Source organism: Morone saxatilis, unplaced genomic scaffold (genome assembly GCF_004916995.1).
Source record: "Morone saxatilis isolate NCDOM2014 unplaced genomic scaffold, NCSU_SB_2.0 Contig6, whole genome shotgun sequence".
NCBI classification, from domain to species: Eukaryota; Metazoa; Chordata; class Actinopteri; family Moronidae; genus Morone; species Morone saxatilis.
Window position 1 is genome coordinate 5,919,750 of NW_023340206.1, and position 14,440 is coordinate 5,934,189.

The 14,440-nt window shown below is 39.8% G+C and overlaps 1 protein-coding gene across 1 annotated transcript in view; it reads left to right on the forward strand.

Annotated features, from left to right (window-relative positions):
- The window catches only part of mgat5 (alpha-1,6-mannosylglycoprotein 6-beta-N-acetylglucosaminyltransferase), an 81,952-nt gene that overhangs the window by 56,307 nt on the left and 11,205 nt on the right, over window positions 1-14,440 (forward strand). The window contains exon 14 of the mRNA XM_035678062.1: window positions 10,042-10,191. Within this exon, the coding sequence (XP_035533955.1) occupies window positions 10,042-10,191 (150 nt within the window). The remainder of the gene's footprint in view (window positions 1-10,041; window positions 10,192-14,440) is intronic.

Here is a 14,440-nt window from a genome sequence, read left to right on the forward strand (position 1 = left end):
GTGGACCGGAAGCAATATTTCCAAGTAATTCTTATCACATGTTTTGTTTTATTAAGCTATAAAATAAAAATAATCTGGGCATTGAAACTGGAAACCAAACAGGACACATCAGAGTGCCTACAGAAGTGTTCTCTAGCCTAATGCTGTTTCCTTCCTTTGGAGGGATAAATGTGGGTTAGGCAAGTAATGGTCTTCATGTAAAATACAGCCTGCTGAAAGGCTGGTGTGTGAGGCAGACTGGGGAATCACCCACACACACATTTTTATCAACACCAGGAAGACAAAAGGGAAAATAAGTATAGTTTCTGATGCAACAAAGCTCAAGATTAAATGTCAAACCTCATAGTATCAGGAACAGTAGTGTAACCATCTAGGGAGGTTTTCTGGTTGATGTATCTTCCGTTTATTGAATTTCCCTTTCTGAAACATAAAAAAAGAAAACTAAAAAGTGTGCAGTAGCAAAAAATAAATAGAAAATCACACATCCTGACAACACACAGAGGGTTTGTTCTGTAAAAGTGTCAGGAGAGGACACATGTCTGGTGTCCGCCACTCGTTTGGACATTAGTGTCAGCAGTTCTCTCTCTGTATCATGAAACATTAATGCCTGTCAAGGTCAATCCGGCCAAACGGTTGCAGTTATAAATTAGTGTGAACTAATTAACAGTGTGCATATTCTTAGGAAGCACAGGGGAGACCTCTCCAGGGTTGAAGTTGTAGCTAAGTTTGGGAACAACCCCCCGTCACTTTACTCGTCAGTTGGCAGACAAAACTCTGGTGCTAGGCTTGGTTGTCGAGTAACTGCGCATTTGTTCACTGATGAACTGTAGCATGAACTGTAGCCTGAGCTGTAAATTCACTGCTGCATTCACAGTTCACTGCTAGCTTGACTGCTTAGCAACAACGTCTCTATGCGGACAGCTATTCCTTATTATTCCTCAGTTATTTTTCTAAGTAGGAAATACATTGATTTTCAGAACCAGGCCCTGAATTTCCAATGAATGAAGTACACAGTTTCTTGCATAGTTTCTTGTTACAAACACAGTAGGGCACACAGAAAAAGACTACAGTTGATAGTATTTTTAGGTCGTCTACAGTCAAATTAGATTATTCCTCATTTTGTTGTGGGCTCTCTGTAACCTCATGAAGGCCAAAGCAGGCGGTCGCTCATCTGACCTGAAAGAAATCACGGGGATTAAAGAACCAGGATGACAAGTAATTATTTTGTTGTTGAAGAGGCGGCATTGATGGTGAGACCCGAAATAAAATGGCCAGACCACCTCTGAGGGAGCCGTTTCCATAGCAACCCAGTATGAGGAGTAGAAAGGCAGAGCTAGGGAGCTGAGAGCGATAGGCCGTATTTTCTGTCTCCCTCCTGCTGTCTCTCTCTCCATACCATACAAATCAGCTAATGTTTTACTGTGTGCTTATAGTCAGTGTTAAGAATGCATTGTATTTGAGATTTGGTCATCATACTTTAATTTACATCTCCTTTCTAACTGGTATAGATTTAATAAAATATACCAATGAGGCATTTACCTGGACTCACCTCATCAGTGCACTATATCTACATTAAATCGGTCAGTGTCCCTGTTTTTCAATGTTCAGCGTGTAAGAAAGCATTTGATGAGGCAGAAGGGAACATGGAGAAAGGTGAGAATGAGTAGGATGTACGGAGAGAGAAAGCTGCAGGCCCTTGGCAGCAGATCAGAGGACATGGTGAAGAAAGACAGACACACACACACGCACACACACACAACACACACACACACACAGTGCTGGCATATGCAGAGTAGGAAGGGCAGCCATCCCACACTCTTAGCCTTGCAGGCTCATAAACAGACAACAGTGTGCTTCATCCCCCTTTCATGATGGATAACCAAGTTGAGTTGAACATTAAGCCTTCTTTAGTTTTACTGTGCTTGTCTGATCTTATGAAGCAATCCCTTGTGCTATTAAACTGGTGTGAGTGCCAGCACAGAAACCTGAATTTGACGTCTGAGGAAGGAGCTGGGTTGGAGTGGGAAATGTTATTGCGGTTATTAAATCGACTCTTTCTGTCACAGATGTTTTATTGAATTAGGCCCAAGATATTTCCAGAAGGTGCTGTTTGTTACTGCTTTACTTTGTAACTCCGGTCTGTAGAGTTGGGCCGATATATCTGTCGTATATTACAACTAGAAAAGCGTGCGGTCGCTCCTGAAAATCTGCACTTGAACCATTTGAAATGCAATTACCAAAAAAGTTGTTTGAGTGTCTATTTAAGTGTAAATGCTGAGTGAAGTTGAAGTATTAGTCAAACTTGGAGCACCGAACGAAGTTGAAATGTCAGTTTTGAGAGTGTAGGTGATAAATTGAGTTGGGTGTGTGAGTTGTAGCATCCTGAAAGAAGATGCCAGTTGAAGTGTTGGTTGCAATGTAATCACTGAATGCAGTTGCAGTAAATTGTGTATGAACAGTTGATGAACTTCAAAAGTTTGGGACTTGGAAGAGCTGATGAAGGTTTAGTTTCTGTTCAAAGGTGAAGATCTGAGAATGAAAAGAAATGAAAAGGTTTGAAGTGTCAGCTGAAGTGTTAGCATTGGAGGTAGATGACTCAAGACTCGGTTAAAGAAGACATAAAAGCGGTGAAACTGTCAGTTGATGTATACGCGCTTAAAGCAGTTGAGTGTGAAAAATAAAAAAAATCGATATCCCAAATGAGTTGAACACTTTGAAATTGAAATGAAATTTGTTTTGAAGTTTGTAATTTCCTTGCTTGGCCAGCATACACACAAACATTGCCTGTGTTGTGTTTCATCTACTTTTATTTTATTGAGTAAAAGCAGCACGAGAGTATTTGAATGTCAACACTGTGTGCTTCCATGATCATTCACAGAAGCAGGAAATCATTTATCCATATTTATGAGGGGAAGACAGGATGCATGCAACCAACAAACATAAAATAGCTACAGTCGGACCACAATAAGAAAAAAACAGCATTAATATTAGAATAAAATATCTTACTAGTCTTATTTTAACTCTACTTATACCAGATTGACAGAAGACAGCAAATTTTGTGATAATTAGGCTTGATACAATATGCTTGTGAATGCACCTGTTTTCTTCACTGCATGCTCCACTAAGTAGTTTGAATGTATGGAAATGGTGCTCAGATTCCCCCCGGTGCCATTAGCTTCTGTATACAAGGTGGAAAGCTTTTAATTGCACCCAACGAAGCATATGACGTTACAGGTGTTTCCATTGCTGCAGGACAGGCAGGAGTATTATAGCTGCTGCATGTGTTTTTTTTATTTATTTTCCTTTAACTGGGCTTAAAGCTCAATGTTTCCTCACATAAGCGCTCAGCCTGTTACACTTGGATGGTTCTGCAGCCCACATATCCATAGCGGAGACTCACTTTTTAGCAATCATGTAGTGCCTCCTTTACTGTCTGACAGTCAGAAACATGGCCAGCCACCAAAATCCAATAGGTTCTACACTGTTATGTCTAATGGGGTGTGGCAAGGCATTGAAGTAAATAACATCTGACTGCACTCAAACACTTCTGGATACTGTTTTACCATCCATGTTCCCCAGGGCATTTCTAAAGTGTCTGTCAAAGTGTCTGTAGCTTTTTACAGTGCATTTGTTATGCTGTTTATTTGCAAGTACACCTGTCTGTTAGTCTTTATTATACCTATAGTGTCTCACCACTACACATATGTACTGGTGTGTGACGTTTTCTAAATGTAAAGAACCACACTGGAGTCATGAGATAGTGTAATAACGATCTTTCTAATGATCACATATTTCCTGAAGAAAGTGTGTGTGTGGTTGCTGTGAGCCTTTATGTTAATTGGCATGATTTTTTTTATCTTTTTCTAGTTGTATGAAAACTCATTGACTTTAATGTAGCGGCTGAGTTAGAGATGCAATAGAAGTGAAAATACTTTAACGTTAGACATTTATGCAACTTATATGAATGGGCTTATTCACAGTGTGAATACTGAGCATTTTGAGGCCTGAATGGCATTTCTACTGTATGCAGTCATTGAGTTATAAATACAATAGGACTGAATGGGCCTCCATACTCTTAAATGCATTATGTAACTCATAGCAGTAACTCATACACTGTACATGTCACTATAATAAAATTATGTATACTTGATCATTGTGCAATACTGAGCTTTTAAGATATTGGTGTTCAAAAATCGCAATCTATAAGGCTAAGTATAATAGTGAACAATAAACAAAAGTCATAACCACATCTACAAAGAATTATGCACCATTTAAGTAGCATTAAAACTATCAGAGGAGATGCAACAACCTAAAATTCTTGTCAGGAATACGTCCTCAAACATACACATTTTATAAAAACAGTGTATAAAATAATGCTTGTATTGTTATATGACCTGTAAATGCTGCTGCACAGCAGTCACACTAATTCAAGTTCAGACAATCTCTGTAGTTAAAATGCATCCCACCTGCACTGGCATGTAAACATTGAACATGCAGTAAATCTTCAGGACATCCGTCTCGTATGCTTTTCTGCTTTTTCAATTACGACCATGACTGTTTATCATATTGGAAAAGCTTTGGTCAGGTTTTGAAGACGATGTCTATTACTTCCTCCGTATTTAGTTATTCGTTGAAGACGTCTTCACTGTCAAAGAGAGTTTTGTACCATAAAACAAAGGTCAACCACTGGGACAAAAGGTCACACATTGCGGGAGCACCAAAAGAGCCTGATAGCGTATTAGCATCACTAAAGTGCCCACACTTAAAATGAACCACTGCCTTTATCTCGGACTGTCTCAACATTGTGACATCCATGCAGAGATGGGCGTATAATGGGCTCTGCATATAAGTGTGTGTGTGTGTGTTGTGGGAAAAAGAGTTTTCCTCCTTCTCTGAAGAATGGGTGAAGTAAATTTTTGTCCTGACTGACAAGCTTCCAGTTTTAGGGCCCCAGAGTCTGAGAGTTGGAAATTATTTCAGATGGGAAGATGATCAGAGGTGCGTTTGATGTTTGATGTCGAAGGCAGTTTGAGGGTCGAGTAAGTTGAACCGAGTGCACCTGTCTGCATTCTGATGAGGCAAATGCTCTTCTTTCCTCTTAAGATTGCTGCAGTAGACTCAGAAATGCTTCCACATGTGATGCTTTGAGTCTTTCTTTCATTCAAGACTTGGGCACAATCACTTTCAAAACATGACGAACATTAAAGCTAAAGAATGACAACATACGGTGATGTACATCATCAAAATACAACACAGTTCATATAAAGGAAGAACATGACAAGTGAACAAAAAGAAGAGAGTATTTGTATCAAATATGTTGTCTCAGGAGGAGGAAGAAGTTGATTGTTTCACTTGAAATGTGTTGTAAAGCAAGATTAATCTGTTCCATCCCTAGTGCCTTGACACCGCTACCTGTCAAGATAAAGCGCTGAAACATCAAAATCTGCTCTCAGCCCTGCAGCTGTGCCCCTATACGAACACCCAGAGGAGAAGTTTAATAATGAAAGGGGAAAATAACGTTGTACACATATCAAACTACATATCTAAATCGCAGATCAGAGAGCCGATAATCCTTATCCCCGTTTCTTTAAGCCACTGTAAAAGTAAAATTAAATATTATTTAACACTTAATCTGTATTGCTTTTTGAAAAAGAACATAAAAGCAACAAAATAAATAGATGAAATAAAGTCACAAGGAGCAATAAACAAGTTCATACATACAGTAATAATTATGGATTTACTGTATCTTGAGGGTTACTTTCTTGATTTTTACAGACAAAACAGATATTTGTTGTTCAATAAAAAAGACTCCAAGTCCTGCCTGGGTCATACTATGTAGCTGCCTAAGAGAAAAATAGAATGGACACTTCAATCACTAGCTTTAATTCAATAAAAAGAATTGGCTCTGTAGAAACGCCTGTCTTCACCTATCCATTATGCATGTAATTCCTACAGCAAGGAAAGACTAAACTTTGTGGGGAAAATTGACGGGTGCTTGCCACTGAAAGTTGAAAACACAGTTGAAACACGTAAAAATTGTTGAAACAGTATAGGTTGTACTGTAGTTGAAGTGGCAGTCGAAATACAAATACTGAAAGAAGGTGAAGTAGAGGTTAAAATGGAAGGGCTGGAGGAAGTTCAAGGTCTGAAAGTAATTTGTTTTTTGTGCTAATGAGCAAGATGGTGAACATACCTGCTAAACATCAGCATGTTAACATTGTCATTGTGAGCACGAGGCTATAAAAATCTGTACAGAATAAACCAAAACAAGCTTTAATTTACTGGATATGGAGTCTGTTGAATTGCTATTCTGTGATGTCAGCTGCTTAAAAGTAGTAAACCTGACATGTTGGAAAATGTTGCAACTTATTACTTCAGTAATTTCTTACTCAGAAACTGGCGAGCGCTGTAATGCTAGCAGTCACGAAGAGGCATCAGTGACATTAATAGCAAGTTAGGGGTCTGTATCTCAGCCTTTTTTTGCCATTGCTTCCTCGCTGTGAGTCTCAGAAGTTGTGTGTGTCAGCCAGTAAGCTTTCCTCCCCGGACACTCGTCCCTCAACCCTCCCCTCTGCCGACAGAAAGCAGCCACCGCCTCTCCTGTTTCCTCTCCGCGCCAGGGTTTACAAATTCCCCCTGATTTACAAGGTCATAAAACTCACCTCCTCCTCCTCCTTCTCTCCTGCTTCAATCAACCTCTCCAGCTAAAGCAGTTATTTTATAACTCTCTAAGCACATGCTCCCGTACAAGGCTGCCACAATCGATCTGCTATCTGGTTTCAGATTGCATATTGCGTGCTCTCTGAGACACATACAGTATAGATGGATACATGCACTCTGCTAGCTGTATACCACGCGGACTGTCCGAGGACATGGAGGGGAAAACTCTCTTGTAATGTTATCACTCTGTCTTCAGCTTGTTAGTGTTACATAGTCGTAACTTCGCTCTACTTCACAGTGTGCTGACAGCTGAGGCAGGATTATGAATTAAAGTTGACACAATATCATTTTGTGAAAGCAAAGAAAATCTACACTGGATCTGAAAATGGCGATGCACCTTGCGAAAAATGCTGTTCTTACATCTACAATTCTGTATTCCTGTCGCTCTTGGCCAGGATTTTTATATCTTTCAACCTGTTTCTTGGGTTTTCTCTTTAAACACACTGCCCTTTATTCCCTGTGTGTCCATGTATGTGAGAGGGAATTCAGACATGCTCCAGAGAGCATCTGGCAAGTGATGTCCTCTGACCGTAAAAGCTTTGTGTGGCGACTGCCTCGAAGGGTACTATAATCTATGTCCCTCTCACACAGTCACTCAAGCGTTCACAATAAACACACATCCGAGACTATATGATGTCTTTCTTTTAGTAGTCTTTTTTTTCCATCTTCTCCAGGGAGTCACATGTACAGTAACTCAACAGGCTTACAGATGATTTCACCACAATCTGACAATGTTCACCTAAAATGTTTATTATAATCCATATTCGTACCATACAGTACTTCACTTAATCTCATATTATTACAGTATGTTACAATCGCTGTGTAAAATATCACAATCATTCAAATTATTTAGACAAGCCATTCCTAATCTGAACCATTGACGTATATAAAGATGGATGTCGTGCCTCCACTTCGTCCCACTGTTGAAAAATGTAAGAAAAAAAAGCCCAATTGTCCCAGATTAATCCGCGAGCAGAGCTAAGCTGTCATGACGTGAAACCTCCTTTTTATAGCAAGCCATTCCCAATCTTAACCATCAAAATTAACATTTGAACATACATTCATGTGATAAGAACTACCTAAACTTTTGCCATCTTTTGGAAGAAAGTATTTGATATGTACCTCCCATCCCATTTTTATATACAGTCTATGAGCTGAACATAAATATATGTATGCCCCTAAGCAGCTTTTGTATTTAAAACTAATGTAGAAGTGTAACACACATTAAATATGTATATTAAACAATTTAAAATATTTACATGAATCACCAGACTGGAGTTACTGTTACTGTGTTTTTTTTAGCCTCACTTCTAGAGAAGGAAACATGTAAAAAATAGTACTTGTTGATTTCTTCCTGTTACAAAGTGTGTGTGTCTCAGATCTTTTTTATTCCATTAGCTTCATGCAGAACCTACTATAGATTTTTAAGTTTGTGTGTGCGGGCCTCTTCTTCAGGTACCCACCAGTAACCTTCATTTATAAATCCCTTCATACACACATAAATCCTAGCTCATCTCTCCTGAGTGAAAAGATTACAGGATAGTGATTTCACCCTCTAATTAGGACTTCATCTCCCTCTCTCACGCATATATACACACACACACACACACTCACACCAGGCTGCTTTAGTTACAGCAGGCTGGCTGGAGGCATCTGATAGCCAGGCCTCTAGGGACCCTGACGAGCGGCTACCTGAAATTTAAACCCGAAAAGGAAGCACAGAGGTAGATACACACACATACACACACGTAGAGAGTGAGAGCAGGGAAATGTCCTGGAGGCAGTTTCAAAGGCAGGATTGAGTGTAGGAGTTGTGTGTAAATTTAAAACAGGTAGCTTTTAACGGTAATGAGGCCTTGCTGCCCCATGAGTGTTGAAACCATTGGTAATCAATAACATTCCAGTTTGTATGAGACTGTGTGAACATACTGGTGAATGCGCCTTTGAGGCATCCTGTCATTAAGGAGAAAATGGTCAGCTTTCATCTGCACTGCCTCCCCGAAGGGCTCGGCTTTAAGAGCGTTCAACTGTACTGTACGTTGCTCCCATATGGCTGAGTCTTTTGAAGGTGCAGGACAAAGTGGAAAAGACGGATTTTCCACTGAATTTCAGCAGGAGACACGGGGGGAATATTTTGTTAGCAAATTTGGCTGGGTTATACAGCATCATGTCCTCATTTTTGAAAATCAAAGACCTGCCGTGACAATCTCAGCGTGGTGGCGATCAAAGGCCTTCTATTATGGAAATAATGTTTCCATCCAAACTGATTCAAAGGAATTCTTTTTTTAAAAAGTGGCTTCTATGACCAGCTTGACAGAGATTGCCCAGAAAGATTTTCAAAGAAACTGTTGACCTCGAAGTTTATCAAAACTTATACGATATCATGTCTTTGTACATAGTGAATTCTCATTCAGGGAATCTTAATCTCTCTTAATCTTAATCTATAGTATCTTACTTTCAACAAGAGATATTGTTCTCTGAGGTGAAAAAAAAAAAGACTGATCAATATCAATGCAGCACAGGCTGAGATATCCTGATCAAACTTCAAAAAAACGTGGCATCCCACATTTCCCATAATGCAATTGATAGTGTTTTTTGTAAAACCCTCCCTGTCCACGTGTGTCAAATTCCTGTCCCTAGACCAAAGGTTTATTAAAACTTCCAAATCTCAAGCCCAAACTGGAATAACCCTGATGATGTCCTAGTGATGTTAGCAGGGTTATTCCAGTTATTTCTTTTGACCACTGAGCCTCCAGAGCCAAGATAAGTGGTTCTTAGTTTCACTGTTGAGCTCGTCCACTATATCAATCAGCTGGGTAACATTCCTGTGTGGTGGAAGTAGGCCAGACATGACTTTTGGTATAAAGAAAGCAGGTTTTTATTAGCATGCCTTGAATGCTTTATTGTTTTTTTGATGAAGGACATTGCAGATCAGGTAGACTTTAATAACAATAGCAGGGTATTGTGTGCGCCAATGCTCCTCACACAGTGCTATTTTTAACTCTGCCTGACATTGTAGCCAGATGGTCAGTCAGGTAGCTCGAACAAAGGTTCACCAGGCCACATAACAAAGTAATGATACTGATCTCCTCTTGAAAAAATTATATTCAAAATGGTTCACTCAAGGATGTTTTGCCTGGATTGCACCAGCTTAACCTAAATAAAATAAATGCTGTTTTTTTTATTACTAAATTCACTAGAATTCAATTTGTATGAGAGCAAGTGTTGTTTTTTTATTGTCTCACTTTGAGATAAATGTACCCGCTCAGAGAGGACATTAAAGACTCATCATTGAAAAATGTTTCTCCCTGTTTGTTCCAGGACAAAAAGAAATACCTGGACATCATCCACAGCTACATGGAGGTCCACGGCACCGTGCACGGCACCAGCACCGTGCACCTGCCGAGCTACGTCAAGAACCACGGCATCCTGAGCGGTCGAGACCTGCAGTTCCTCCTCCGAGAAACCAAGGTGAGTCCGTCCAGCTGTAAATTGTCTCACATGAATAAATAGCCCTGCAGGGAAATAAAAGTGTGTGAGGGGTACGGTGCTTATTAGATGGCTATGAGAACCACAAACCAACTCCCACACTTTTCCCTTGGACATTTTTTAAATGACCAAGAAGCTGTGGCCCAGCTAACCTGCAGAATATTGAGGACACGCTGTATCTTTTTTTAAAAACCATGACCATTTTTAAGCACATTTCAGTGCTACAATATCACTTAAAAGAGAAGTTAGAGAGTAAAAATGTGATTTTTAGAGGAGCTATCTTTATGTGAACAGAGGCCCACTTCTGAGAGAGCCTTCAACCGAGTAGAATGTCGGAATCTGTCCTCGGTCCAGCCGTCCACAGAAGCACTTCTCCATTCACGTCATGACTTATCCCTTCCTCTCACTACTCAAACCACTCTTATTCACAAAGACAAGGACACAGCCACAGAAGCAGCAGCCAGACTGGATTGTATTGTGTTGAGTGACATGTTCACAGAATAATAGCTTTGTTTTGTAGCTCTGCTGAAAGCTGTGAAGTGGAGATCCTGTCACTTCTAAATGATTTAATCAAATGCACGATAAACAAAAGTTGTTGGAACAGAAGTTGATCAGCTGTAGTTATCTAATATAATTATGTCTAAATGATGTTGTGCTCATAGATTAAAGCTAAAGCTCCACGTTCCAGGCAAAAAGTAAGCAGTCCTCACCAGTTGATGCTGCATATGGAAGACGAGGAAAAAAAGAAACGGCATTGTTGTTGTATTGCAGTGTAGAGAAAGTTAGTGCTGGTATTTTGGTATTTAACTTTGTGGTTTTTTTTAGGATGAGGAATGACAGACAGTTTAGCTAATACAAAGCTGTATTGTGTGTGATTAGCACTATGCAGTTGTAGTATGTACCTAATGTAGTCAGCTACTGATGTGCTCTTTGGCCTTGAAGGTAACGCTAGGTTACTGCTCTAGTTGGTAAGCTAGTTAGCTGGACATGCTAACATTTGTAACTTACATTAGAGCAGACAAGCGCTGTTTAATCTATTCTTCTACACTTTTGTATACTTTTTCCTCTTGGGTTTTTTTTGTTTAGGAAACGCTAAAAAGACAATTATAAGCATCACTCTTATCAATTAAATCGCAGCACCTACTTTTCTTTTATGCTCAGAACTTCAGGGAAAGCAGTGAATTTCCACTAAATTTTATGGAGCTGCCTTGCTATTGCCATAGGGGAATGGAATTAAAATGACATGGTCCTCAAAAACCTGACAACATTGTCTGCTGAAGGTGAAAACCATCATTAGTGCTGGCATTGAAAGATGGAATTTGTCTTTTGGCTCCAGTCATCATTCATTTCAGAAGAATAAGGTGGAAGAGAGCTTCGATTTCTCTCACCCCTAAAACCAGATGCTCTCTCACCAGACCAGGGCGGGAGGCGAGGCAGACAGAGCGCAGAGAGACATCACACAAGAGCCGGGGCAGGGATGAAAAGAAAGCTAGAGAGCCATAGATCATGATTCACACTTTTATAGAAAAAAAGATGGATTGAGATTTAAACCCCTTTTGTGCTGAAATGATATTGAGTATTGCTTCAGCCAAAAAAACGATTCTTGGCCGGCAAATCCAGCTCTGAAACCAAGAACTCAGTGACGTTGGAGGCATTTAGAGAGAAAAGCAAAGGTGTATTCTGCAGTGGAGCAGATCTTTAAAGAAAAAAATACAAAGAGAAACAACACTCAAAATGTTTTACCCGAGTGAGTTTTGGTTCGCTGGATTCGTGTAGCCTGGAGAGTTAACTCTCAGCAGAGATGGGATAGAATACAAACTTCCACATCCTCTCACTACATGTAGTTGTGCATGGAATAGGGGAATGGCCTATTAAATACCACAAAAACCCAACATTTTAGCCGAATTGTTGTTTAAGCACTAACAAGGAAAACAAGAAGGTGTTGTAGGCACAGTTTTCCTTGTGGTGCTTAAACAACACATTTACTGTTACCTGCAATTAGACTGCCTGAGCTAATTGGTCTCGTGGGGCTTTAACAGTGTATTGTAAAAAATTCTGTGGATGTGGAGGCGCTTCTGTGAGGAACGATGTTGGCGTTGACGTCTGACATTTGATTTTTCTCCCAAACCAAATTTCCTGAAATAAACTCTGACTAGCTGCGCTGTATCAGGGGAATAGTGTCAATGATCAAACCACTGAAGTGAGGCAAAGCTATACAGCGTCATGTTGCAGGCTGATGGAGTCAAAGGTTTTAGCTTTTTTCTGACTTTGCTTCTCTTCTCTTCGCTGTCTAGCTCTTTTTAATTGCCTCCTGCTGTCTGCCTCTGGTTTAGCTTACACGTGTTTCTTATTTTCTTCCTCTTTCACACTCCTCCACACACCCAGTACATTATATATTAACTATAAATTAATAATAATAATAATTATCATAACCATACATTTCTATGTAAAGGAAAGAGTCCTGTTTTCAAGTCTTCATACCAATATATCTTACCAGCTATAACCAGCTTATATCTTATACATCATCATTATCATCATTTTCTGTGTAGTGGAAAACAAACACATCCTGTGGCAGGTGCTGGAATTACAAATACCAAGAAAAAAACAACCTAATTAACTTGCTGCCTCATTAAACTCAGCGGCCGCCATGTTTTAAGAGATGTGGCACAGGCTGCTGCAGAGCCATTAGACTCCAAACATTTTGTGTTGGAGCACAATAGTGAGCTGGTTCCAATGTTCCTCAGAAAGCACCACACAATCATAAAGGAAAATGATTTTGTGAGCTAGTCCCGGAAATGTGTTATAAGTAATATAAAATGGAAATCATTGACATTGTGTTACTATGTGTGTTTTCATGGTAATAGATTTATGCAAAGGTCTATTCAAAGTTAAATGACTCCTCTAACATTGGAACGACCTCTGCATTTGAGTACCACTGTCATCATTGTGTTGCCTGTAGAATTGAAGCCTCTTCATTGAATGCGTATGTATATGTAGGTTTGTGTTGGCTTCATGCTTAGATGACTCTCACATTTGAACTACTCCACTTTATATTAGAGGCAAATACTGTACTAAATATATACTCCATTTATAGTATTTAACTAGCGAACTAGCTATACTCACTAGTTACTTTGATTCTAAATACAAAACTTGTGATCAGCATATAAAACGTACTGCCTTATTACAGATTAGACTCTGCACACAGGTGGCTCATAAAAAAAATATTCAGGTTGGAGTTGTGCAAAGCATTGTGGGATTTACATTAGGGCCATGATGCACAAGTAAGATTGATAAAATATTAAAGGAAAGCCCCCAAAATATTATGATTTTACCATTCTGTGTCTGCCATTCTGCATAATGAGTAGATTAGGATGTATGTATTATGTATTGAAAATCATAAATGCATGACTTTTACTTGCAGCAGAGTGTTTTTAAATTGCGGTATTACTACTTTTACTTATACAGCTTTAACGTGTGGCAGTGGGTTAACATCAGGGGATATAAATGTACACGAAGGCAAAGGAAGACAAACCAATAGAAGTAAGATGTAGTGTCTCAGGAGCTGAATGCCCTTGAACATGAATACACAAAACTTCTTTAATGCATACCATTAAAGAGCTTTCATGTAAAATCTGCGATTCTTATTGATTTCTCTTTTTAAATCCGTAACAGTAACATAGGAGATGCAGGCATAAGTTATTCATTTCTACCTTTGAGTCTTTCACTCTGTATGGATTCTCTGCCTTTCTTCTCCACCACGGAAGCTCTCTCTCCGTCTCCCCTCTCCTCATCCCCTCCCCTCCCCGCTCACTATAAATAGTGGGTGACTGTTTCTCAGCATTGAGGAGCTTTTGCATGCACACACAACATACACACACGTAGAAGAAGCAGCGTGCTCTGCTGCCACCTGTTTGCAGACGTCTGTTGCTAACAGTGCTGTAGTTGTGTTCGCATTCAAGATAGAAAAGCATAAATCACAACCCTGGTCTGAACATTGAAGTGTGCACGGACACACTTCATGTTACAATACGTCATTGTGTGTTAAAGAAAGAGTGTGTCGTCGATCAGACTTACTGTTCTGTTCTTATGGGCAGATACACACTGGCCAATACAAGCACACACAGACTAGCCATTGTAGCCGGCCAGCTCTGGCCCTCCAGTAAATGAGCCACTTGCCGCCACCACCTCCTCTCTCCACCTCCTCCCTCCTCCCTCCTCCTCCCTCCTCTCT